This window comes from Botrytis byssoidea (assembly GCF_014898295.1).
Source record: "Botrytis byssoidea strain MUCL 94 chromosome Unknown BBYS_002, whole genome shotgun sequence".
Classification (NCBI taxonomy): Eukaryota; Fungi; Ascomycota; class Leotiomycetes; order Helotiales; family Sclerotiniaceae; genus Botrytis; species Botrytis byssoidea.
In genome coordinates, this window is record NW_024065843.1 from 568,893 (window position 1) to 595,346 (window position 26,454).

Consider the following 26,454-nt stretch of genomic DNA (forward strand, 5'->3'; position numbering starts at 1 on the left):
CTAACTTAACTTTGCGGCTTCTTTCTTTGCTACATTCTCTCTTTCGTCGTCGTGTTTTGGTATTGGAAAACTACAGCTTTGGTTTATGATGGATCGCGAGGACGAAGCACAGGAATTGCCAGCGGGAGGGGGAGAAGGACATGAAGAGGCTATAAAGTTGCAAAAAGAAGGCACAGAAGAGGATGAGAATGACGATGACGAGAGAGTTAGGCCTAAGAAATTTTGGATTACGGAGCTGCCAGACCCAGAAGATACTGAATTCAGGAAATACACTCATCGTTAGTTATCATCCCATTCATCTCATCTATACTGAACATCGATTCAAGGCACCCCAGTTGAGGGTAATCATGATCCCTCAATCTACGAACCAGGGGACGAACAATGCAGTATGTGGGAGTCACATCCGAACCATGAGTGCTACTCGCCATTTGGGGATGGAGGAACAACAGCAACTGTAAATGCGTTTGGACAACTCATGCAATTCAGCACTTATCTTGGCCCGGGAAAGTCTGGCATGTTTTCGGTAGACCATACATCTATCTATGAGCCCTGGTTAGTTTGGGGCAGAGCGAATCAACTGGATCGCATGTCCCGAGCCCACAATCGAGATGAAATGACGTACGGTGTATATTTCCCAGATCTGATAGTAGAAGATGATTTGGTCCGGAAATACGTACACTGTAGGTGGCCGCGGTATGAATACGAGAGCGAAAAGGCCAAACTCGTCAATCAATGGATGGTGCATGATGGAGTCGTTTTACAGCAGTGGCGCTTCACTAATCTTGACACTGAAAAAATCTCAACGAAAGTTGTGTTTTCGAAAGACATGCTCATTCGGGATCTGCAGTATCAGGAATGGGATCACTTCTATGGTATTATGGGGGGGAACTACCACTTCTTGGGACCAGGAAACTATAGCTGGATATGCTTGCATGAGCTAGTAGACAATACCCCAGCTAGTTATACTAACGAAGCTGAAGCGTTCAATTATTCTATTGGAGTGACCGTGTTTGTTTTCATTGACGGCGTTGCCATCAAATTCGACACGAACGAGGAATGGACCTTAACCGTCAAAGGCAATCAGACTAGAGAGTTTGTTGTTGCATATAAGTTGATATATTCAACGTCAGAGGTTGCGAAAGATTGGAAACAATTCTTGGTGGCAGCGGATGAGACAAATGTCAGTAGGTTGTTGTTAAATGAGTTTCAATCGACACAATATCGTCCAATATCACTGTTCAGCGTTGGAGAATCCAAAGTCTCTCCCAGGGAATCTATAGCGTGGGATAAGATCAATAGTAACCTTGAATTCATCTTCCAAAGGAATTTGGAACATCTTCTCACTGTTTGCGCGATTCCCATTACCTCGTACCAAGGTAGCAATAATACGTCTGTTGTAGCCTTGACGTGTGGGGGTTTATCAGCTCATCGGATCTGTACTTCAGCAAGTCTGTGAGTTTTCTTTTTACAAGGAATTTACTCGGTTTCTATAGATTAATGGTTGAACTTTTAGCTTTGCGTTTCTGTTCCTTCTCCAAGTAGACTCCCATCTACGATCAATCGAGTCGCCTAACGAAACATACGTTTTATCGCTTCGAGAGAGAATAAGAAAAATATGTGAAGGACATTTGATATGGTTAAATGACGCAGAGCTGGCGGAAGATGGTCTCTTTGAGCATGGCTACATGGCTAATGGGAAAAGGATACTGGAAAATGGGGAACTGAGACACGCTAATGAGCCGCCAAGAAATAGTCTTACAGATACAGCATTCCAAATCATCAAGGCAGGGGAATTTGCCGAACACTACAGTAAAGACCCTGGCAAAAACGAGTGGCAGCTGGCTCGCCAATGTGTCGGGCAGGTTTATAAAAATTGGATAACGCATCTAGATGAACTCGATGGGAGAGGCAAGTTTGCATGGCCTCGATCTCGACGTGGGGAGTTCGGTGTCTTCCGCTTAGATGATCATGTCTGGGCTATTAGGGCTCTTAAGATAGCTGAATCCATGGTCTCCCCCAATTCATTGGAGGGAGATATCCCGGAACGAACAACTGGGGCCTCGACGAGGCCAACCAAGTCAGCTCTGGCAAAGGAGTATTCTTTCGCCAATACACAGCGGGAAGTGGTGCAACGATTTACGACGCAAAATCCGAATTACCAATCTAAAAAGAGAATGCTAGCTGTGACAAGGTCTGTACGGGAATCTAGATTCTTGTTTCATGCGCGAGATACCGCGCTCTTCTATAATGTCGACCAAGTGAAATGGAGAGGGACTCAATTTATCGAGCTGTTGAAAAAGACAATTGACTCGCAACCACATCATGTAGATAATGAAGAATCTGGCTGGGACGATACACTTCGCTATGCTTTGGCCATAACCATGGGCACTGATGGGTACAAAATCAATGCAAAGTCGTCGTTTGAATTGGTACAATCATCTATCGACGTTCTTTTTGGAAGCTTTAGTTCCAACGGGTTTGTTCCGGGGCAGCTAGACAAGGACACGAAGGAGCAGGCTTTGTTCGAAGACGAAGAATATACAGACTCCTATTATCACGCTAGTTTTGAGATACCCTATATTCTTCTTCAATACGCTTCCCGAATTCACAGTCTATATAAGACGCAGCTTTCGGAAACAACAATTTCGGGCCCCTCGGCTACTGTACAATTAATGACCGATCTTGATAATCCTCAACACACAGAGCCTCAGCGACGTGAGAGCATCTTCGATACAACATAGTCTCGATACCGGCAAATCAACAAAACCAACCAGCAAAAGTCGCGGATGCTATGAGAGCTCCGGCAAATCTTAATATGAAGAAAACTACACCTTTCAATGACTTGATTGATATAACAAATATTGTAGACCGTGATGATGAATGGCTATACAATTATCCCTCCATATTTTCGAGAAAGACCAAAATCGATTTAGAAGAAGCACGCAAGTCCGCAAAAGCTGGAGTGAATTATTCAGAAATTGGCAATGGTATCGTCAGAAAGGAACTAGACAATTGGGAGGGAAATCCTCCTGATTTATTGGCAAGATGGAATCACTGCTTTGTTGTTGATGTACAACAGACGAAATTTTTTGGAAGATCGGACGAGCCAAATTACGAAGTCTATCCAAGGGAGGACAACCTTGAGTTGTGGGAAAGACTCAGCAAACCTCGTACTCCAGAGCAAGCCAAGAAACGCTTGATCCGGATGCCTCTGGTTCAAGAGTTTCAAGCTGCTTTGTGCTACTTAGCCACTCCTGAAATCTATCAGATGTCAATCTCCTCTTTTTTTGATCGACATGTGAAAAACGAAAGCTATTTTTTGGAAGATACAGCTCTTATAGAAAATGCATGGGAAACTGAGTTCCATCTGAGTTTCTATTCACTCATCCATTCTGACTCCAATCATGCTGAAGGAATAGCTACTTCATCTGCGGAGGAGTTCCCAGGTAGTAATCAAAAGAAGAAGATCGCTGTTGCTTCCATGGGCTTCCGCTTCGATGGCGATATTTTTGATCGGTATTGGACTGGTTATTTGCTAGAGAATGTTCCAGGTCTGTACAAAGAGCGAGGCTATAATAACTTTAATCCAAGCGAAGGCCACCAACCTTTATTCATAAAATCAAATAATAAAGCCTACAGACAAAGAAAAGTACTTGAGCTGCAATTCTTTGATCGGATGATACAACAAATTGTCCGATGCACCCAAGAAATATCTTACTCAATTAGAGAGGAGTTGGGAATGAAACAAGGCGCTTTGTCATCTTCCATTTTAAGTAGTGACGATTATTTTACTTCGAGTGTCTTGTGGAACAGATATCAACACATTTTACATGTTGTTGAGGAGGAGCTCGAATCTGCAATCGGAGTTATCGGGAAATGGGAGAAGCGGGAGGATGACCGAAAAGGGGAAGAACCTCGCTGGACGCGGAACGACGAGATGAAATACCGCGGTATCATCAACAAATCCAAAGGCTCTACAAAAAGGCGAGTTATAGACCTACATGTTGCATATAGGAGTATCAAAACTCTAAGGGAAACTATCGAAAATAGCCAGGACCAAGTAAGAGCAGCTTTTTTACTCCCCCCTGAATCTGGTGTTTGTCATGCCTCATCTTTAATTATGAAAGCTATTTGAGAACAGTTACTGACTTATCAAACCTACTCAAGATTCGCAATGACTTGAGCCTCCAAGGGTCTGAAAAAATCCGGTTCTTCACTTATGTTACTGTCGTTTTCCTGCCTCTGGGATTTGCAACAGGGATTTTCAGCATGAGCGGTGCCCCGGACGGGAAGGTACTTGGCAGTATGGCAGTTTGTGCTGTTGTCGCTATCCTCCTCACAGTACTCGCTTTACTTAACGCTAAACAACTAGCTAAGATCGTAGATGATCTATTCTCTGTATATCACAGATATTCCCAAGGAAAAATGGAAAGGTCTCTTCTAGTAAAAGGCAAGAAGGAGCGACGAAGTATACCTGAAGACATTGAAGAAGTTGAACAAAATCATAATCGAGTCGAGCGTACAGCAAATTCGCACGATAAAAAGCGCAAAATGTCTCCAAGAGTTGAGACTTGGACTCTATTGTTCTGGATTCACTATTTTAGTATTGAGCTCCCTGCCCGACGAGTCTTACTAGCATCAAACAGCTCTAACTTTGATACACGTATCACTTGGTATCATATTTCTACCGCTCTTCATCATATCTTGTCTCTTCCAACTTATCATATAAGAGTTGAGGCCCCGGCTTATCGCACATTTAAGCGAGCTTAGAGTAGCCACCTAATTTCGCACACCTTATTTTAAAAATTCAATTATTATTCTAAAATTCATTATTTTCAACTCAAATTCAAAATGGATATTGAATATAATCACAAAAATGATAATTATATATTTTATCAAAATTAGCATACTCCTTGATATTCTAAAGTTATTCAAACTAGAATTGATAGAAAATCCTGAAGATAGATTGTTTTAAATTTAAATATATTACAATTTATTATAAGAAGTATAATTAAATCTAATTTAATCAAAAGAACTCAGAAAAAAAAGATTTATTAAAAATTTATAATAACTATTAAAGAGATTTATTGAATTATAAAAATAATTATTAAAGATTGAAATGAAAAAAATTGATTTTTAAATAAATTAAAAATATATTTAATATTAAGACTTCAATATATTTAATTTGAAAGGAATTATATTAATATAGATATAAAAGATATATAATATATCCTAAATTCTTTATTTTAAGAATACAAGTAAAAAAGAGATTAGATTTTATATATAAATATTATTAATAAAAATTAATAATATTACTACTATTAAATTAGAAAAAGGGAATTGAAAATTAATTATATAATTAAATAAAAGGATTTTCGAATTTAAAAAAACAAATAGAATATAGATTACTAAATAGATTAATAAAAAGAGATGTACTAATTATATTAAATTAATATACTAATTAAAAAGAATATTAATAATAATATAAGATACAATTAACTGAAATTATAAATCTTTATTAATCTTTTTAAAAAGATTTGAGGATAATAAAGATATTACCTTCAAAGTATATATACAACAAATTTTTAAACCTATTATATTCTTATCATTTAATAAATTAAAATCTAAATATATATTTATAAAGAATAATTCTAAAATATATTTTAGGTATACTTATAGAATTCAATTAAAGTATAATATATGAAACTTTGATTAACTATCCTTTTCTCCAAATCTTAATCCAATTGAAAAAATATAATAATAAATAAAAAAGGAATTAAAAAAGCTATCATTTATATTTACTTCTATAAAGAAATTGAAACATAAATTACAAGTTCTCTAAAATAAAATGAATCCCTTAGATTTCAGGCTATATATTAAGAAATTGATTTGCAAGATTGAAGATATAATTGAAATACAAGAATTAACTACTATTCATTAATAAAATACTCAAGTTTTATAAGATTATATTATATAATTGATTTATTATTAAATTTTAAAAAATTAGACCGAAAAATGGGTGGTGTGCGATAAACCGGGGCCTCAACTCTTACAATTTGGCCGATATTATCACAGCAATTTGGGGCAAGTCCTTACATCCTGAGCAAACTCAATTTTCACTAACACAATATAGAATTTATGGTGTTTCAACTCACTCCATCACCAGAACCGACGCAGGACTCGGATGTCAAATACAAAGAGCGCTTGAACATGCTCATACACCCGCCAGATGTAGCTCGTCCTGTAAAGCCATTAATTAACAAGCTCAAGGCACGACGAGAGAATGAGGAACTTGAGAAGAAATCAAAGAAGAAAAACGGTCACGAAGAAAGAGCGCCCGACAATGAAAATAACTACGTATAGCTTTCTACGTCTTCGCAGTTTCATTACGAACCGCACGCTCTCTGGCAATAAGATTGGAAAGTTGCACTCAAACAAGTACATAATGGCTTAGGGATTTCATAAGTCGATTTCAGATCTTGAATAGTTTCATTTCTTTCCTAAAATAAGATGCTTATCAATATTATGTCTATTCCATAGAAAGAATGCATGAAACAATTAAATGCATTGGTGAATCATTCTCAAGCATTCACCAAACTTCTACACATCGCGAAGTTCAAGTCAGGTCATCGGACACACTGATCTTGAGAGATTGAACGAAAATGTTCCCTAGTGCTACTGCATATTGAGACAAGAGCGTTACATTTGCATCCCAGACTTGGGGTATTATGAAGATAGAAATTGCAATTCTTTTAACTAATAAATGGTATAAACTCGCACTCATTTTACCACCTCCATTGACTAAAAGCAAACACACATCGCAAAAAAGAAAATATTTATGGTATCATCGAGCATCCATTCCATCCCAGTTCCAACAAAACACCCAACCTATCCCAACTATGCCTACTGAACCGTAGCCTCACTCTTTTCCGCGATTTCCTTTTCGCTGCCTCCGACTGGCGGCGTCTCAGTCCCATCATCCTTGACTCCCTCTACATACCTAGCTTCTGGTCTATGATGTTTACTTGGATGTTGTTTTCCAGTAATATCCAAATAAATTGACTTTGCCGTCCTCGCCAATGAATGTCTTCCCTCGAATACGGGATAAACACCCACCGTCAATGTACTACCTATCAACCAAATAATACCTACGACAACCCAGCCAGTAAAGAATTTCTCGGAGAAGATGTAGCCACTGCCGTACATGGGCATGGGCCATAAAATCAACAACGCGAGAGTCAGAATGACAGTCATACCCTTTGCGATTTTTGAAGCGCGGAGAAGTTTAGTTTGTTCGAGTGCTTCTTCTGCGGCCGAGGCGCGCGTTTCCCCTGGTACGAGTTCGAGATCTACATCGGCTGCATCGGCTAAATCGTGGTCATCGCCTCTGCGGATAGCGGCCATGGATTTCCAGTCGTATTTATCCCAGCCGAAAATTAAGGTGAAGAGTGGGGTGAAAATGAGAGGTGAGAGAAGAGCTGTGACATTCCCTGCTAACATGGGGTTGTTAGAACCAGTGCAATCGACGTCGAGGGAGCCACATTCTTTCTTAGCAGTAACGAGCCATGCGATAACAGCGCAGATGAGACCGAGAGGAGGGGTAAGTGCGGCAGCCCAACGATTGTGGCCAGCCCACATGATTGTTAGAGTCGCGGGAATGACAGCAGAGGAGATGATTACACCCATCATGAGGTAGAGATAACCCATGGAAATACCAGCATAGTATAAACCAGTTGAAAAAGCAGCCATGAACAAACCAAAGCCAATGACCATAGCATGACTCATGTAAATCAATCTCTTTCCACTTGCTTTTGGGTTGAAATATGTTTGATAGATATCATATGTGAAGATGGAAGAGACAGCGATGAGTTCGGCAGATGATGCTGATGTAACGGCCATGAAGACAATCAGAAGCGTGCAGACGGCACCACCACTTCCGAGAATGGCAACGGCGGCATATGGAAGTACAAGACCTGCTGAAACATCGGCGGGATCCATACGATTAGGATAGGTAGGAAAGACTGGGTTGCCTTCTAGAGCAATGGCTGCTAGACCCATAGTTGTAGCACACAGCCATGGAATGGCAAACCAAGAGATTCCACCCATGATATAACCTGGAAGCGCATGTACTGGGGATGCAGCAATTGCCTTGTTATAGTATCCATTATCCAAGAACACAGTTCCAAAATTTCCAACGATATTGATGACGAAGAAGATGGCACCTTCTGAAGATTTCATAGTGAGATAACTACCACCGGAATTGCCTTCGACTGGATGATCGGCCGCTGCTTTGAGTAAAAGATCGAATACTGCTTTGGGCGATCCGAGCACTTCACTTGTAGCGTAAGTGGTGAATGCGAAAATTAGGATGATGATTAAGAGCATAAAGGTATGAACCCAATCAGTGAGGAAAGTAGCTTTAATACCACCGAACATGGTATACATAACTACACCCAATGGTAGGAGGAAACAAGCTATATAATGTAAGTAAACGGGAATCTGATATCATATGATTCTCTTACCAGCAGGGGTAGGCATTCCTGTTAAGGAGGATACCACAGCAGCACCACCTGTCAAAAGCATTGCAGTGACAAGGATATTGGTCATTAAGCCAAAGACCGTAAATACGATATGAGCATGTACCCCATATCTAGCTTTAATGACTTCAAGGAAAGTCTAAACCCCATCAGTATGTTTTTATACCTGCCAGATTTGCCAAACCTACATGAGCATTTGGTGCTCTCCTCTTCAACTCAATGGCAATAGTCGCGAACAACAAAATCTGAACCGTAGCTCCAGATGCATACCAAAAAGGTCCAGAAACACCATATTTATATGCGACACCAGAACTTTGCAGTAATGTAGCAGCCCAGGTCCATGAAGATACAACCGCAGATGCCACCAATCCCGACTTTACTGTTCTTCCAGCTGTACTAAACATCTCCGATGTTTGTAATTCGTGGTTATATCGTTTGAGAATCCATGTCACAAGGATCTAATTGATCCAAAGAAGTCAGTCAAGAACTCAATTGTAGCAATTTGGTGTAAAACTTACCATGCCAAATGCGAATAGAGCACCCAAACCAAGAACGATTCCATAGCCCCAGCCAGAGCTGAGTGGAGGTGAGATAGGCATCTTGGCTGAAGAGAGACAATCGACCTCAATGCAATGGATGAAATGTCGTTTTCACAAAGTTAATGGAAATCTACACATGTGGCACAAGGGGGGACAAAGCTGTTATTATATCATATCATATCATATCATGCTAGGTATATGGAGATATGCAACTAGGATATTACATTTCGGGGTAATACTGATATCTGTGATACTGACCAGTCACCGGAAGTAAGAGCTGAAAGGGAAGGGGTGACATGATACCTTGGTGGTGTTTTTTACCTTGCATGAGTTACTCACCATATAATGGATAAGAGATCTGGATGAGAGAAAGCGATGATCACCACCACAATCTGAAATTTGTACAATAGATAAGGTTGAAGAACGATAATTTTATCAAATAAAACATATAGAATTACCTAGGAGTTTCCTCAAACCCTTGCTATCTCACTGCATCATCGGGAGCTTGGACATTGGGGGTTAAGCGATCTGTACGATAGACAAAATATCAACTCTTGATTGGCTATTTTTCAATTGATAAGAGGCAATTTTCAAAAGCCATCGATAATGAAATTGGAACTGATGGGAAAAATGTGAGAAGACATGCAAAGGCAGGGGGAAAGGGCAGAAGTCATAATTGGACAGTGACATCAAGTGGAGTAAAACCAAGAAATGGGAATACCATAGAAGATTGTTTAGAGTATTCCGATACCGCAGACGTATACATACTCTAATGAAAATTGAGTCGATGAGTCGATGAGGTGCTCGATATGCTTAATACAGACTTCTGCTTTATCAGATACGGTGTGTTCCGATGAACCATGGGTCTCTTGGCCCCACGGAGAAATTCATCTCTATGCGGGATACAAAAAATAGCTGCATCTTGCATATCGATTCTAGACCATATCAGATGTTTGCGTTGACAGCTTCTCTAATAAATGTGCCAATCGCAGAAATCATCATCTAGAACACCAATCAATCAGAGAATGAATCAATCATCCCACCAAAGACAGTTTGATTATCATCCCTTTAGATGGCAGACTCCAAATAGCTGCCATTGGATATCAGTCTGGATAATTGACTTTGACTAATCCAGAGTATTTACTTAGTGTTCATTTTTGGAATGTTCAAATATCGAAGAGATGGTTTCTCAATCTCCTTTTCATTAACAATGATCAATCCACAGCTCGCAAAGTCAAACGAAGAGCAACATGTCAACTACAGGAACCTGAGACTTCAGGACATAGAAAATAACTATCTTATTAATAATTTCTCCTAGGAATATAAGACCAAATTAATTCTTGCCCAAGATCAAGATATCACCAATAGTATCAACCAATTCCAATTTCCGTTATAAAACTCCGTACCGCGCCCGCCGAACCAATCCTCTTTCCAGTCTGAGTGTCCTGGATCGCACATTTGTTGATACAGCCTTGAAATATCCTCAACTCGAACTCTCCCTCTAGCTTCGACCGTCTCCTAATCCACCTCCCTCAAGCGGTATGTTATGCGTACTGCATAGGTTGTTGTGGTTTCCCACCTGGCGGACCTCCTCCCCAACCAGGATTCGCAGGACCTCCACCGCCGCCGCCGCCACCACCTGGGGGTTGATTCTGTAATGGCACTTGTCCTCCTCCGTTTATTTGGGATTGAACGTCTGGTCGATTTTGAAGTGGTTGTGCGAAATTGCAGATAGAGCAGACAACATCTTCGTAAGCATGAAAGCTCAATGGGAGAACTGGGATGAAGCAGAATGTGAACCAGGGATGTCTCTTTATGACTTTCGCAGAGTAATTTCCCTATTGATATAAATTAGTTATTGGGAGAGCGGAAGGGACAGCATCGAAGACCTACACAATTATGACATTGGCATAACACATTCTCGTATCCCTGAAGTTGGGATGAGAACTCTATGTAAGTGTCAGCTAAAGAACCATCAGAGACTCTTGGTGATGGAAGCTCTCATACCGTGTTCTCCACAGGTGAAAATGAAGCACATATTGATGGGATCCGCTTTCTGAGGTTAACGTTGATAGAGTAATATTTCCCCAGGAATTCGATCAATTTATGATGAACAATGAATAGTAGAAATCCCTACCTAATATGGGAAAGAGGCGCGTCATATAATCACCAGCAAGGATTATGGATTCGAGGCTGATTGAGGCTGTGCACAATCTTGTCGGGATTCCAAAATGACATATTTCCGTTGTACATCTTGGCATGTGACAGGGCTTTCATTGGCGCTAAAGCTACGATTGACGCTAAAGAATTTCTTAGCGAGCTTTTTTGGGATAACAGTTATAAACTCAGAAACTTTCATTGAATCTCTTTCCCTTTTTTCCTCAAGCGTCGTCCTCATCAACGCTGCGTTTCTATGCCACAAACAGATAAACTAGTTCACTCAAGATTATCAGATCGCTTGCGATTAATTATTTGCATATGAGAAATTCGGAGTACTCTTCAATTTACCTCGTTCCTTTTCCTTTGGGCAAAGATGAACAGGTCTGCCCGTGAGGGTTCGGCGTGATTTCACGTCTGCAATTGGCATCAGAAAAGCAGGGCATGGTCACTCTATACATATCACTTCCGAAAGGAGGAGAGAAAATAGTCGTGTATCATTGTTCCTTTGGGAGAGCCGTTGCGAAGATTGTGTGTGCTGAGGCATGACACTTAAGTGCAATACGTGGCGTGCTGAACTTGTCATTGCTCCGGTATGACAAGTCGAGTACAATTCGATTCCGATTACTCTGTTGAGGACGACGCTTCACCCTTTTTTTCTCTAGGTCAGTAATCATATTTCACCTTGTGAGTTGGATACTACTAATGATTTCGAATCTTTGTTTCGTTATTTAGTATTTCAAATCCAGAATTGATTGACTTCTTTCGAAGTCAACGAATGCCACCTTTGCGAATATGCCATCCGCCAAAACCAATCAAAATTCCTATTGCAACGATCTATGACGAAACCGAACTCTCTACGTTTTCTCCCTCCTTCTCATTCGCATACAATTTTTTATTGCCCTCTAGCAAAGTGTACAGCCCGTTCAATTCGTCCAAAAGCGCTTCGCAGTCTTGACTTCCATCTCTAGCTCTCTGAAATAACTCCAAAATCTGCCGACCTGTGGTATCGATCTTTTCCTTCAATCTTTCCGATGCTTTAAACACAGTCGCGCTCGATTTCTCCCTGACGGTCGACACACGTGCCTGCTTTAAGGCCTCCATAACTTGGGCGATTTGATGATTGAGTTGCTCATACAGTGTATCTTCCGAATCGTTCACTTTCTTGATGTTGGTATCTTGATCTAAATTGCCATATCCTGCATGTTGTTCTAAATCTTCTGTCTGTTTTGGAATTCTCGATACACTGTCCAATTTCAAAGTCCACAGTTGTCTCAGGATTCTTGCTGGTGTATAAGTCTTGACACTTTGAACATCGGCATCATACTCTTTAAGAACTCCCGAGTAGATGACTCCTGCCTCCTTGATCACAGTACGCAATTTTTTCATGGCTTTTCCAAAAGGCAAGGTACCCTTGTGCCTCGCGTCTTCATAGTCACTGCTTGAGTCGAACATAGAGTCTGTACTCTCTGAACTCAATATTCGCCCTCCATTCTTAGTCGCTCTATCAAAACTTCTGCTCAGTCGAAATTCGGGTTCGTATCTTTCACGCGCAGCTCTTCTTAATGGCTCTGAATCATACATGAAGTAAGGATTAGTAGCTCGGCGGTATTCATCGTACAATGATTCAGTTCTAGACTCTCTCCCAAAAGGTCGAAGCCGATGTTCAGTAGGTCGATTCATTTTATCACGTAGAGGTTGACAAAGCGTGTTCGCTGGATCTCAGGGTGAATCAATAGCTTTCAGAGGGAAACGTAGAGATTATGTGAGCTTGTACTCAATAGGGAGGATGATGGCGGCCTTTGAGCCAATTTCTCTCGTTTGACTTGTATGGAACGGTTTCCAACATGAAATCTCACACAATTGACTTCCATGATTGGCTGAGCATGTTACCGTGCGTATCTGCATATGTCCTAAGTCTTGTAGACCCTATCAAATTTTAGATACTATTGTGAACAAATTGATTACCCATTTACAAACGGACCCTCCAATGAACTTTCGTGAAAGAATATCCATTTGACTCAAATCCGTAGTTGCTTCCTTCATATGCAGAGTTCCGCCGCTAGTAAACCTTCCCCGCCATTCATCGTCATGCTTAGAAATACAAGGACCTCAAGCCATTATCAATCAACATCAAACTCTAACACAATCAGTAAATCATAAATGAAATCACAACTCTTCTCACCAAAGATTCTCCGTCGTTTATCATTATTTCATAAAGCATCCATTTCCTTTCAACCCCAATATATCGGACCCAAGAGATCCTCAAACACAATGTCTGAAGCAAAAGAATTCCCGCCACAGAAAGTAAAGGAAGTGGTGATTGAAGTTGCGAAATTATTGAAGGAGAGAGGGGAAACTGTCAGTGTAGCTGAGACGGTATGTTTTATTTGCTCTTTCGTTTTTGATGTTTGTGGTATGTGGTTTGAAGTAGGAGTGAGAGTGAGAAATATGTGATTGTTCGGGGGGTTCGGGAGGAGGTCCTGTTTTTGGCTTTGTGGCCTGGATTATTTTCTCTTGGATATCTGGGTGTGATTCAGTTAGCTTGGGGAGTGGGAAATAGGAATTGAGGATGTTTAAGTAGAAGAGTGATGGGAGATAGAATGTGTATTAAAGAAGAAGAAGAGAAAGAATCTAACATAAACAGGCGGCGGGAGGTATCATATCCGCTTCTATTCTCAGTACGCCCGGCGCCAGCAAGGTGTTTAAAGGTGGTCTGACGGTGTACACTTTGGAATCGAGAATAGCTTTTGGTAATTATCCGTTTAGTTTATTTCATTCTTGAGATTTCTTTTATTTTTGTATCTTTGTGCTAAGGATATCTCATACTAATATACCTACAAGCCGGTTGGACCCCAGAAACCATAGCTTCGTATAGTGGACCTACACCAGATATCGTGGCGGGTATTGCCGAGAATGTGAGGGGAAAATTGGGAAGTACTTATTGTATTTGTGAGAGTGGGACTGCAGGACCTGGTGCTAGTGGAGAGGGGAGGAACAGACAACCGTAGGTTTCTTTTCTTTTTTCGCTTTCATAATTTTCTTCTCTCCTTGCTTGTTCTTTTCAATTCTTTTATCCCTGACAGGTGCGGGGATAGGCGATTGGATGGTGGATAAGTCAGAGATACATCAAGGATGAATGCTAACACATGATACAACCAAAAGAGGATATGTAGCCCTAGCTATCGCAACGGAGAAAGGAACGTATAAGAAAGATTTGAGTACGGAATTGGGTGGTGATAGAGAGGGGAACATGGTTGCGTTTGCAAAAGAGGCGTTGGCATTTTTGAGGGATGTTTTGAAGGGTGATGCGAAGCTTTAAGTTGGGAGTTGATAGGTGAGGGAGAAAGAGGTGTGTCAAAGTTTCCTGAATAAGATTTGGCTGGGATTGATGGTAAAAATGGAATGAGATATGAAAGAGATTGTAAGCTTCAAATTGCCCAGTTGCTCGTCTATGTCCACGAACTATCCCACTCGTCTTCCTCAATTTCCTTGCTGCTTAGTTTCCATTCTACCCAGAATCACCTCTTTCTTACTATCCTTCCTCTCCTCATCTCATCATTCTTCTCTCAACTACAGAGAAACAGGTTGGGATCCCTCCAAGGACCATCCATCACACCATCCACATTGTCCTCCGCAGCCAAGCTAACTCCACATCCCCATCCCCTCTCTACATCCCCTCCCTCAACAAACCCATCTCTCTCACACCCACCCCCCAACACCATCTCAACCCTCTTCTCCCTCCTCTCTAACAACATAACCCCCGTCTCATGCTCCCCATCCCCACCCCACCCCTCCCTCTCCCTCTGCTCCTCAGCCCCCATCATCACCTTACATTTCTCCCCCAACCAATTCCCCTCCGCCCTCCGCGTCCACAACAATTCCACCCTCTCCACAGCCCCAAACCCATACCCGAGAAACGAACCAGCGAGGAAAATAAACACAATAAACACCGTGAGCGAGGTATCGCTTCTGCGGGGATTATAAACTGTACACGCAGATGCATGTTCATACGTATTCTCATTAATTAGAGTTCCATTTATGAAGAGCGAGGTGCCGGTTATGATGAGAGATGTGTTGTTTAGGAGAATCGAGATATTGGTAGGATCCATGGTTTGTTTGTGTGAGTAGGTAGGTGAAATATCTATCGTATGCTTGTGTGTTGTGTATAGAAATGAAGATTGTCGCTTTAATGGGGTAGAAAAGAGGAGAGGAGTCTCTTCAGGTCGTACAGTCAGAGAGAATACAATACAATAAATCCAATGACTTCCCAACAAAATAAATTCCCACCAAACCCGAAAATAAAAGCGACTTTATAACATTTCCCTCTCAAAATGTGAGACAAGAAGAAGAGATCTAGACCGATGGCCAGTCGATTCCAGTAGCGCACCTCGTACTTGGAACGCCCATGCCACGAGTAATCGATCAATCAAATCGTACGAGGCACAAAAGGAAAAAGAAAGTTTTGTTTTGCTGAAGAAAGAAAGGAAAGATAAGAAAACGTGATTTCTTCTGGTAAAGTTAAACATCCCCAACCTCGTGGTAAATATTATCATGGCGGGAAGATGAGAGGACTCCGATTTCCTCGCTTGCGCGTCGTCTATTCTGTAAAGTCGGCCAGGTTGGGTATAATTATATTTTACATCGTTGGGAATATTGAGTCGTGAGTAGTTTTGCTACATGCTAGCTGCTGGCTCAGGTCAGTTCAGTTCAGTTCAGTTCAGCTTTGCGTGTTAGTTGTGTATCTAGCATAGCATATTTTCTGGCGATATTAATATTGATAATTCAGTGCTCAGAGTATTGAAGATGGATTACTAAACTCTCAGAGGTAAAATTTACTTTCCTGTAAAATGGGCCAGTTCGCAAAGTTAAACTAACATTATGGATGTTTATCTGAATCATACAGCAAAGTCGAATTAGCAACACATTATTACTATATATGCTCACCCGAGTACACGGAAGGTTGATGGCCCTGACGGTGGTGGTCTTGACGATGGTGGTCTTGACGATGGTGGCAGGCTTTATATACTCACAGATATCCAGAGCTGAACAAAAAGTCGCACGACATCAAGGATGTGAGAGAGGCACAAAACTTTTATTCCTTCTTCAAAAACTTCTTATAAATGATACATATGTATTGAACTCTACATACGACCCGTGGTAATTGATACCAGAAACCCATATATCCATAACCTGGACCCACGAACTACTGTCGAGTATTTTGTTCTGTAAAGTCGAGCCCTCATTCCATTTCCATAACTCCATTGATCGTTTGCCCGCATTTAATCTCGTGGCGACCTTGTAACCCAATAGGTGATCATAGCCATGAACACCTAACAAAAATACAATCTTATTGTGTAGATTGTGGTGTCGTGTAATGAACGCCAACCGGATACCCCGAATATTCAATCCCACAACGGGCTGTGCTTCAATGCCTCTTGAACCGACGATAGCGACGTCCCGTTTCTTTCATCATCTTCCCTTCGAACCATTAAAAGCAAAGTTCGCTCAACCACCTTGGACATTTACGAGCCCTTTACATACACCATAACTACAACATGCGCTTGGATCTAAGGTTCCTCTGAGAACGAGATCTCTTGTCGCCTAGTTATCCATGTTAGTTTTGCATTCTCAATTCCGGGAATATATAATGACGACAGAGATTGTGAAATAGATAAGAAGGATGAGGAGAAACTTACATCGCTGCAAGGCATTGGTGTGGCTGTAACGAGTGAAAAGGTACTGAGTACAGCAGCTGTCACGAAGAGAAAGGCCGACGAGAGTTGCATTTTGAGGTCTGAAGTCAAAGACTCGTATGTGAGAGGATTGATGTGAATATCTGTTCGAGATATTATAGAAAAATATCCTTGGTAGGTGGATAGTCCGTATGTTTTCAAACTATCAAATGTTTCAATCGCGTTGAGCAATGAACGAAACAAAATCCGGATATAGAATTTGGAAATGAAGTTGAGATAGACCAAGACGAAAATACCCCCCAAAGCGGATGTCTCTTATATCTATACTCTTCCCCTCTCTCAACAAAACAAAGAAAGAGTCGTACGGATAATCTCCCAAGTAAATCGTTACCAATCTAGACTTTACCCCACAAAGATGTAACCAAAGGCACTGGCCCTCCGCGAAAAAAATGCTCAGGACTCAGACGAAGATGAAACGGCTTCACAGATAGACCTGCAGCAAAGCGGGGACGGTAAATGCAATTGAATGGATAAGGCAGGTCAAAGACGAACTGCAAGATAAACGATGGAATATGATTTGATCCGTGAAGAAAGATATCGAATGTACGGAACTCCCAGAAACGGAGATCGTCCATTCTTATACCTGCCACCTACCTATCTCACTCATCGTATCGTATCCCGATCTTCAAGACATCATGCTAGATAGTAGTTGACAGACCGTAACCGGGCCACCCACGTCAAACCCTGTCGTTCCCGCGCGGGTCCACCATGCAAGGCCTTTATATAACTCTGTACATACCCCAATTGGATAAATGAGTGAGGTCAGTCTGCTCTTCAGGCTGTTTTCGGCCTTTCTTTGACTTTGGATTGTGAACTGACTGGGAACACGAACCAGCTTTTTCTTAGCAGACGGAACATCCGAACGAGTGCATAGTTAGTTTGTGTGGCTGAAGCATGGAATTTTGGCTCACCTGGGCAGGTTTGAAGCCACAGCCGAAAAGATTCGATTGGCTGATGAATTGGGATGATATAAATAGAGTGGTGGCTGAGGATGTCTGTTTGCGGTGAATTGTCGAAGGGAAAATAATAATCGTTGAATCAATAATTTGAATTTACTGATCAAGGTGATATGACCTCATCTGCAATATAATAACATGAGTGATGTGCAATTGGTATCCTGGTATCGGTTGGCTTGAATATCCACCTACCTCGATACATTGATTACTGTACAGATACATGAATGAAATACGAGCATCTTGTCCTAGTGCATATACACAATTTCTCGTATCACCATAGTCACCTTCTCGTATCTTTCTGTCTTGTCTTGAAAAATTCAATAGTACTGTCAGCTCTCGTATGTCCCAAGCATACCGGCTAGCTGCGTCGCTGAGTGTTGGCAGGGACTGATTGACAGGAGAATGTCCACATTGACTCGTAGCCCACGCCACACACATTACTAAAGTCAATAGTAGCCCACTGTTAACTTTATAGAGTAAAGTATGGGGATCTGGAATCCCGACTTTGCTTTGTCTTTAGGGGTGTACGAGTAGACCTTTTCACCTCGGGATCAATTTACTAAGTTCAACACATAAAGGGTCTGTCTGTCTCTACGTACGTCAGGGGGAAATCAGACCGGGCTTGACCACATCAACAATTCGAGTATCTTCCTCGGTTGTCCTGTGAAATATACTTTCAATTAAGTTTCAAGAAAATCAAAAGCCAATCATCCTTCCAACCCCTTCAAATATATTTGTTTGAAATGTGATTGATTTGCCATTCAAATCTAATAACATTCTAGCAAAGATTCGTACAATCAAGATCAAGTTCGGCTTTTATTTTACCGACATAGGGAAGATTACCCGGATCATGTGATACTAGTCAAGCACCGATAAACTAACACCTTTTCACTGTTAGAAGGGATTGGACAATTGAGAAAGAAGATCATTCTTAGTCTAATTGTCGCTTTTTCGACAGAGCGTAAAAGAGACGAGCTCAGAATGATCCCATCATCAAATTCTGGGATTACCTTCATGATCTAGCAGGCAAAACATGTAGAACATACCTCCCTACCTACGTATGCACAAATACAAACACAGCTGCATGTACACCACCTCGCAATATACCTATAGTCCCCATCCCCATCCCTGAACTCTAAAACTTCACATCCATTCAAATAAACCTTTCCATCAAATCAAAACACAACCCCCCCTCTCCCCCCCTCTCCCCCCCTCTCCCCCCCCTCTCCCCACATGATCCCATCCCAACCCATCCGATCATCCAAAATATCTCATCCCATCCATCAGACGACATCACATCACTCCAACCCTTTGCATATACTGAAACATACATGCATGCATACATTGTACTATCCCCTCTTCAATTCTCCATCCAAATCCAAATCCAAATCCAAATCCCCATGTCCGAAAAACAATCTCCACGTGTCCATTTCACTCGACTGTTTCACCTTCCCCATCATTGCCGCTCCGAGCATGAGATGATAGGACGTGGTAAGTATCTTCACACCGTTAATAGCGGAGAAGTCCCCTGAAGATCTGACGATCTGACGATCGGGATAAAGTTCAGATCAATTAGTTTGACAAGAAACATGATTCATTCCTCAAGTATTCCAGAAGATTCATTTATTCTGCAACATGTGTCGAATAGAATTTGATTTTCCGTATCCAATGATATGTCTGTCTAAAACGTATTCCCATGTATATAAATCTTTTAAAGCCGTTACTATAGTGTTCGTATCCCTTTTCCATCCATAACTTTTCCATATATCATAATTTTCGTAACTATTCCGTTCATCTACATCTAGCCCGTCCTTCAGCCCTCTTCTTCCAAGGTCTCTCTATCTACCGAACTTCCTCAGCTCCCACCATCTCAACACGGGGTACACCAACCCAGCCCAGGCAAACCCAACGTAGTTGCCCATATCACCCCCCTCACTTCCTACCATCTTCGCAAGCGGTCCGATAAAGTAATATTGACTCATACACAAAATTGCCCCAATCCATCCTATACAAAACGCCACCAATGCCGCAATTCCCAGCGGCATTTTTTCTTGTTTATGCCAGTCACTCCATACAAACGTAGGATTTCTACGACGTCTAAATATGAATTCTTCTTCCAAGGTAATGACAATCCAAAGTACAACCCAATATCCCATCAAGGATAGGAAATTGGTAAAGATCTCAGAAAGATCATTACGTCCTGCAAGTGCGCAGACGGTAAATACTACCACTCCAAATGTATTCCACAAGAATCTCGGAACCATGGCCGGATAACGGCCTAGAATTTGGAAATCAATACCACAAGAATAGGTAGGCGGTACCATATTGGCGATTAAGCCCAACGCAGCAATCACGGAGCAAAATTTGCCAAATCCCCCCAGACTTTCAAACCCAGCTACTATAAGAGCACCTGTACCTGCACCTGCCGCTTCCCAAGAAGGGTTATTGGCGATACCAGATGAGAGACCGGCTCCTATGACAAAAGTGAGTGTGAAGGAGAGAGAAAGACCGAGTAGAGTTGCCGCGAAAACTTTCCAACGAGATGCGATTTTTGGATCGCAGTAGACGAAGAAATCGGCTGCTATAGGAGCATATGTGACTGCGGCGCTAAGACAAATCGAAAAGAATGAAATTCGGTTCCCCGCAAGCGTTGCGCCTTCAACTGTAGGTTTACTATGCAGGTCAAATTTAGGTCCTGCAGTTCCTGCTAAAATCAGGAGAACGAATGTTTGAGGAATCCAGGCAAATCTCTCGTAGTGATGAAATATCTTGATGCCGAATGTTGTGACCGAGAATGTTAAGATAGCTGAAACGACTATTCCAACTTCCACTGAAAGGCTACCATTTGGTGATACAGCAGATAACATTTGACCAGCTACTACTGCATCAATCATAGAATATCCTAATAAGATTACCACATTCAGTATCACACAGATCTTTACTGGCCACCATCCCATTGTGAATCGAGCGCATATCTAAATACTCGGTTAGTCAATTTTCACCTCAGGGGCCGAAAGACCTCAATGTCAGTAGCAAAATTAATGGCCACATTTAAAACTTTAACAATCCACAAGACACAAGAACATCAATCGCAATAAAGGAGCCACCTACCATAGTTCTATTTCCACTCCAAGGTCCCCAACCTGCCGTATATGCCACCGGTAAAATTCCTACCACTGCCCCAAAAACACTACAAAGTGTCGCATCCAAAAAGCCCAACCCATAAACACTAGCCCCAATGCCCGCTAAAGTAATATTTTGCGGCGCGGTATTGATCGAAAACCATAGCACGACAATCTGTAGGAAAGATAGAGTAGATTTGGTGGTTTGTTCTGCGGGCAGTACACGGTGAATACCCCGCGCTTCCAGACCAAGAAGATTTTCAATTCGTGCAGTGAGAGTAAAGAAACGATTTTGAGGACGAGAGATCGCAGGATCTGTAATATCGCGCGTGGGAGATATCGAGGGCGAAAGAGCGAGAGGGTCGTGAGGGGATGGGAGTCCGCTTGAGGGACCTTTCTCTACATCGTGGGAGGGATCCGAGGAAGCTATCTGCTCGTTTGGTGTCATTCTATTGTTGCGGTTGTCGAATTAGCGATCGCCTCTATTGCCTTTGCTTTCGCGGGTTTATAACGCAAGAGTGGAAGGAACAGAGACCCCAGTTGGAAGCAAAGAGATAATATAGGAAGAGCATATACGTGAGAGGAGCATTGGATCCATCGATACACCAATCTCGTAACACCCTCATTTAGAATTCCCCATCCACTACATCCATCCAATTGGGCCCAGATCGCCAGAGTATCCATGGAAAACGGTTTTGACCTACCTTTCTATATGTATATTGTGCAACTCAAACTCATACACTTCATATTAAAACATTAAACAATAAGACCGTGAGACCGTAAGACAGACCCGTTGAACACAAATTGAAGCAACAACAGCAGAAGTTCGTTCGTGTCTTACAAGATTGAAACGAAAAGGACTTTTGAAGAACTAAACAACGAAAGAAAAGTCAAAAGAATGTGGTATCATATTATTCATTTGTATGACTCTTTTGGAAGGTCCAGAATTGATTGGAAAGGCGTACTCCGCTCTAGCTTCGTCCCTTGAAATTTTCATGAATTATTAATGTCCTAACGGTAAGCTGCGTGGGGCAATTATGCTTATCGGTGGCAGGGATGTCTCGGAATCTCTCTATCTTATCCGAAGCTGCGGGGATGATTCTTTTTGACTTGTGGTTTGGAAAGTGTTTGCGAGAATATCTGCAAGAATATTTGATCTGATAATTATAGAAGGATTGAGTAGTAGAAGTGCATAGATTTATGCTCTTGCATGGTCTCTCATCTCACTCTGTGCTCGTATATTTCTCTGTTCATCAATTTCGTCCCATCATTTCTTCGTCTCTCACAAACAGGGTGAGATGAGAGGGCGAATATGTGCAGCACCCCATGAGCTGTGGTTGTAGACTTGAAGATGAGCTCCTATTTTGCGGATGAGGTATATTCTCACATACAAATTGAATGTATATATTATCCCATTACACTAGATTGTACTACTCAGTCTCCATGCCGTGTTTGTGTTTCTGGAGATGTTTATCAGACAATCTAATGTTCCTAACATAACACCAACCACCCTTCTTGAAATATCTTCATCAAGAAACACATCTCATGACCAATATAAAGCCACTTCCACAAATTGTAATTTCACAATTCAAACAACACATCGTCCCTCAATGAACTTTCATGTACCTTCCATCCAAACTGTCCTGTTGTCCTTGCAACCCGAAACACGTTCTCGTACTTCCAGCAGCTTGTATACATGTATACGTACATATCTAGTTCATGGCTTCCAGCACCAAGTTCTCAAAGACGGCAAGCACCTAACTATCTCCCTCTGGTTATCTCAATTCGTTCTCGGATTCGGTACTCGGGACGGAACGCTGCAGGAGAAAGTATAATCTGTATTCACCCTCTTATTATCCAAATTCCCCAGGGTTATGGACTGTTGCCACGAGAATTGTATCTGTACAAGAAAAAGAAAGAAAGAAGACAAAACGCCTCTAGATAACACCTTCCCAGGTCATCTCTTTACCGGGGTAAACCCAACCCTGAGCTCTGGTTTTTTCCAAAGCACCACCAATTTCGAATCCCTTTCCCAATTTAATTCCTTGCTTTTCAATTCCCAATCGAATTCCCACGCTAATCTCGCCAAAACAACCCGCATTTCCATATACGCCAGATTGACCCCCAGACATGCTCTGGGACCCATAGAAAAGGGTTTACTCGCATCTTTGTTATCATTTTGATATCGAAGATCATAGAATGGGTGGGAAGAAGGTAGATATCTCTCAGGATGGAATTCGTTGGCGTCGGCGAAATATTCTTCGTTATGGGTAGCAACGTAGCCAGAGACGTAGACAACTGCGCCTTTTGGAACATAGTGGCCATCGATCATAGCGCCTGGACACTCACGTGGGAGACCCATTGGTACAGGTGGGTAGATGCGAAGACCTTCTTCAATTACAGCAGCAAGATATGGAAGGGCTGCTGTGGAATCGCTTGTGATATATTCCGAACATGTGAATGCATTGCGGATCTCTTCTTGAAGACGTCGTAGTGTTTCGGGCCTGTTAAGAAGATAGTACGCTACTCCTATAAGGAAGGTGGCGGTGGTTTCCGAGCCGGCTACAATAAGTGTATTAGATTGCGCTAGAATGAATTCGCGAGTAATCTTTGGTCCATTTTCTTTTTCGCGTAATAGATGCGAGAAGAAATCGTCTCGGTCATTGTTTCCTCGTTCCATCCGTTGAGTTGCTTTTTGCATTGAATTTTGGAAATGTACCTTGCTCTTTTTTTTCAAGCCTTTAGGCATGAAAACTGTTGCAATCTTTTTGTAAAATGAGTTCATGAAAAATGGGAAGCGTCGAAAGATTTCCATGATAGCCATCAAATGGACGGTGCTGAGAATGAGACTGATCCACGGATGGCCTTCTCCAGATTTGACTGCATCAAATGACTCCCCAAACGCGAGATCACCAATGATATCAAAAGTTAACCAATTATACCACTGCGTTCTGTTAGTGGTGATTAACAGACAAGACTGTTCTAACTTACTTCTGACAAGTTCAGCCCCTTCTCATCGTCCTTACGTTGATGTATTTGAGAAACGAACAAGTCCATATACTGTATCACCACTTCCTCTTGTAGCCGAAGCGCTTTAGCACTAAATGCATGAGAAAGAGATTTTCGGATTTCTCGATGAACAGCCGGATCTCTTGCTGAAACAATGCCAACGTTGGTTTCCGAACCAGTATTATAGGCTTGCCCTTTGAGAAACAGGGCTTTTCCTTGCTTGACATGACCATGAATTTCTTGATTTGCTTGAGGAGATGCGAAGTCTCTGTTCACGAATTAGTAAAGTGTCATTTTGACATGTAAATCTGGTACACTAACAAATCATTTGGTGCAAATCTAACAACTGGACCATACTTTTGATGCAAGCTGATCATAGTCTTGTGGTAACTTCCAGAAGTACTGCATTTCATTAGTTTTGAGCGTGGAACGACAGAAACTGTGAATTTTACTTATGCCAACACATCCAGCCATCTGTTATTGCAGCTAGCCTTGGGCCAGGGAATTTTGCAAGTGGATGAAAATAAAGATTATATATCACTTTATATGTGATGTAACAGGTAGTCTGTTCAAGTATTAGCCATCAATACAGACAAGACGATCTGTTTAACCTACTATAATTCCAGCGAAAAGTAATAAATGGGAGAATTTCCCAATGATACTTTCTCCTTCTGTTGATATGGTAGGAGCCATTTTTGTTCTTCAATGTAGTTCAAATTTCCAGCAGGATTTTGAAGTTTCAAGTCAGGTTTCTGTTGTCATATAACTTTGGCACCACTTAGGGGATTTATTCTTAAATGGACGATGCGATATCTTCCTTTAGAGAATCTGCCATTATTGGCCAAAGATAGAAGGAATCATTTTGCTCTGCACCTTTGCCTAGCAACTGTGTCTAGGAATCATAAAACGAGATACATGTTCCCAGCTTGCCAATTACTCTCATCCAATTACAAATGATAAGCCACAAAAACAATGGGGTCAAATTCTATCCGGGGAATACCCGAGATGTCCAAAAATCCGACTTGTCTGCACTGTAGGTAGTGGCAAGGATGGGAAAAGACTGTGTCGTATTCGCTGTCTCGCACTCGCATCAGGATGCAGATGATCGAGACGAACCTCGTTTCGTGATGAATGGTATCTTTGAACAACAGGCGGTTCTAAAGAATACCTGCAAATCACAACTTTCAAGCAGCAAAATGATGAAGATCTTCGAGACATGATTGTAATTTCTTTCGCTCTTGAATGTTGAGTGGAAGATGCACAAATTGTCTAATTATTGGCTGTTTCGTTCTGTCTGTGTTAAAAGGCCACTCTCTATCGATACTTGCTTATTATTTATTTACTGGACCCTATTTGCAGTATTTTATATCGTCAATTGCAGATCTTTCTCCATGGCTGGACTCCCAAGACTCAGTTTCACGCTCACTAGCAAGAATGTTTCACGATCGAAAGGTAGAAGAATTGTCCCACTGTCATTCTTAGCATGATCTAGAATTCTGTGGCGATTAAACCATTCTTGACACCTATGAGACTGATTCTGAAGTCAAGAGTTACCCTGGCTACACCAGTTTCCCAGAGAGGTATCTGGAAAACTTATTCTGGCTGCGTGAAAATCTCAAATTGGCCAAAAATTCTCTGCAAGTCACCTGGGAGCAACATTGTGTGTATGCACTCGTTCCATGGGAGGCGTCAATATTGCCATCACTGTATTTCATCACCCTGGCCATGGGCCAAACTCCTATTCTTCTCGAGTATCGTCAGCGACACTTGATGATCACCCCCTCTGACAGCAGGCTGTGCTTGACCTTTCGACATCCGGTAGCGCAGAATATTATAGCAAGGTGTTGAAACGAGAAATTATTGACTGGCATGAAGGTGAAAGTGAAAAGGCAGACACGGGAGGTTCTACGAGTGTGGCGAGATTGACTACCTCTTTTTATTTATAGATCGGTTGAGATGGGTGAGGATTTATCATACTTCGTCACATATTGTGTTGGGGATGTATGTAAGTATCATCCTCGCCATCATCAGTTTATCTTCCGTTCTTTATTTTCCTTTTCCACCGGAATCATTTCAACGATGTCGTCCATGTTTGTGATATCCCTATTACTCAAAAGCTCGCAAACACTCAACAATGAATCATAAGCGCTACGGACTGGCAACTCCAGGCCACAAGCAAACCGCTTTCAAACATACGCTTGATCGAAATACTTACTTGGGATCTTGAACTTCGAATGAAAGTCGGAATTGAAAGAAAAGTAGAGCGGGCGTTCTGAGAACACGATTTTTGATCTGGTCACAATTTTCGCTTTTCGCCACAAACATGAAGACAGACTTCATTATCATGATGGACCAGCAGAAATTTGGATTGGGCAATG

The 26,454-nt window shown here is 41.6% G+C and overlaps 9 protein-coding genes across 9 annotated transcripts; 2 read left to right on the plus strand and 7 right to left on the minus strand.

Annotated features, from left to right (window-relative positions):
• Positions 1-85: 85 nt before the first annotated feature.
• On the plus strand, positions 86-6,363 carry EAE97_000952 (uncharacterized protein; the record flags this gene model as incomplete). Its single annotated transcript, XM_038871462.1, has 6 exons — positions 86-278; positions 327-1,184; positions 1,651-2,715; positions 2,775-4,060; positions 4,168-4,603; positions 6,134-6,363. The coding sequence occupies 6 exons, from the start codon at positions 86-88 to the stop codon at positions 6,361-6,363; spliced, it is 4,068 nt and encodes a 1,355-aa protein (XP_038737363.1).
• A 540-nt stretch (positions 6,364-6,903) lies between these two features.
• Positions 6,904-9,136, minus strand: EAE97_000953 (uncharacterized protein; the record flags this gene model as incomplete). The annotated part of the gene is made up of 4 exons (XM_038871463.1): positions 6,904-8,474; positions 8,523-8,676; positions 8,726-8,995; positions 9,056-9,136. The coding sequence occupies 4 exons, from the start codon at positions 9,134-9,136 to the stop codon at positions 6,904-6,906; spliced, it is 2,076 nt and encodes a 691-aa protein (XP_038737364.1).
• Positions 9,137-10,290: 1,154 nt separating this feature from the next.
• On the minus strand, positions 10,291-11,243 carry EAE97_000954 (uncharacterized protein). The gene is made up of 3 exons (XM_038871464.1): positions 11,084-11,243; positions 10,970-11,025; positions 10,291-10,914 (listed from the first exon to the last, which is right to left on the minus strand). The coding sequence occupies exons 1-3, from the start codon at positions 11,112-11,114 to the stop codon at positions 10,621-10,623; spliced, it is 381 nt and encodes a 126-aa protein (XP_038737365.1). The 5' UTR covers positions 11,115-11,243; the 3' UTR covers positions 10,291-10,620.
• An 827-nt stretch (positions 11,244-12,070) lies between these two features.
• EAE97_000955 (uncharacterized protein) lies at positions 12,071-12,916 on the minus strand (the record flags this gene model as incomplete). Its single annotated transcript, XM_038871465.1, has 1 exon — positions 12,071-12,916. The coding sequence occupies one exon, from the start codon at positions 12,914-12,916 to the stop codon at positions 12,071-12,073; it is 846 nt and encodes a 281-aa protein (XP_038737366.1).
• Positions 12,917-13,507: 591 nt separating this feature from the next.
• EAE97_000956 (uncharacterized protein) lies at positions 13,508-14,555 on the plus strand (the record flags this gene model as incomplete). The annotated part of the gene is made up of 4 exons (XM_038871466.1): positions 13,508-13,612; positions 13,881-13,986; positions 14,078-14,240; positions 14,399-14,555. 4 exons carry the CDS (start codon positions 13,508-13,510, stop codon positions 14,553-14,555), a joined length of 531 nt encoding a protein of 176 aa, XP_038737367.1.
• Positions 14,556-14,802: 247 nt separating this feature from the next.
• On the minus strand, positions 14,803-15,345 carry EAE97_000957 (uncharacterized protein; the record flags this gene model as incomplete). The annotated part of the gene is made up of 1 exon (XM_038871467.1): positions 14,803-15,345. One exon carries the CDS (start codon positions 15,343-15,345, stop codon positions 14,803-14,805), a length of 543 nt encoding a protein of 180 aa, XP_038737368.1.
• A 905-nt stretch (positions 15,346-16,250) lies between these two features.
• EAE97_000958 (uncharacterized protein) lies at positions 16,251-17,302 on the minus strand. Its single transcript, XM_038871468.1, has 2 exons — positions 16,933-17,302; positions 16,251-16,837 (listed from the first exon to the last, which is right to left on the minus strand). Exons 1-2 carry the CDS (start codon positions 17,020-17,022, stop codon positions 16,742-16,744), a joined length of 186 nt encoding a protein of 61 aa, XP_038737369.1. The 5' UTR covers positions 17,023-17,302; the 3' UTR covers positions 16,251-16,741.
• Positions 17,303-19,783: 2,481 nt separating this feature from the next.
• Positions 19,784-21,515, minus strand: EAE97_000959 (uncharacterized protein; the record flags this gene model as incomplete). The annotated part of the gene is made up of 2 exons (XM_038871469.1): positions 19,784-20,920; positions 21,057-21,515. 2 exons carry the CDS (start codon positions 21,513-21,515, stop codon positions 19,784-19,786), a joined length of 1,596 nt encoding a protein of 531 aa, XP_038737370.1.
• Positions 21,516-22,516: 1,001 nt separating this feature from the next.
• EAE97_000960 (uncharacterized protein) lies at positions 22,517-24,936 on the minus strand. The gene is made up of 5 exons (XM_038871470.1): positions 24,692-24,936; positions 24,529-24,641; positions 24,398-24,478; positions 24,059-24,344; positions 22,517-24,011 (listed from the first exon to the last, which is right to left on the minus strand). Exons 1-5 carry the CDS (start codon positions 24,767-24,769, stop codon positions 23,025-23,027), a joined length of 1,545 nt encoding a protein of 514 aa, XP_038737371.1. The 5' UTR covers positions 24,770-24,936; the 3' UTR covers positions 22,517-23,024.
• Positions 24,937-26,454: the final 1,518 nt, after the last annotated feature.

Bases quoted from the DNA above. Each gene is read 5' to 3' on its own strand.
- EAE97_000960 (XM_038871470.1), bottom strand. From the start codon at position 24,769: ATGGCTCCTACCATATCAACAGAAGGAGAAAGTATCATTGGGAAATTC. The intron at 24,642-24,691 runs GTAGGTTAAACA...ATACTTGAACAG, and splicing joins TACTTTTCGCTGGAATTATA to ACTACCTGTTACATCACATA. The intron at 24,479-24,528 runs GTAAAATTCACA...AATGAAATGCAG, and splicing joins GGCTGGATGTGTTGGCATAA to TACTTCTGGAAGTTACCACA.
- EAE97_000954 (XM_038871464.1), bottom strand. From the start codon at position 11,114: ATGTGCTTCATTTTCACCTGTGGAGAACACG. The intron at 11,026-11,083 runs GTATGAGAGCTT...ACACTTACATAG, and splicing joins TTTCACCTGTGGAGAACACG to AGTTCTCATCCCAACTTCAG. The intron at 10,915-10,969 runs GTAGGTCTTCGA...TTATATCAATAG, and splicing joins TATGCCAATGTCATAATTGT to GGAAATTACTCTGCGAAAGT.
- EAE97_000958 (XM_038871468.1), bottom strand. From the start codon at position 17,022: ATGCAACTCTCGTCGGCCTTTCTCTTCGTGACAGCTGCTGTACTCAGT. The intron at 16,838-16,932 runs GTAAGTTTCTCC...ATGGATAACTAG, and splicing joins CACCAATGCCTTGCAGCGAT to GCGACAAGAGATCTCGTTCT.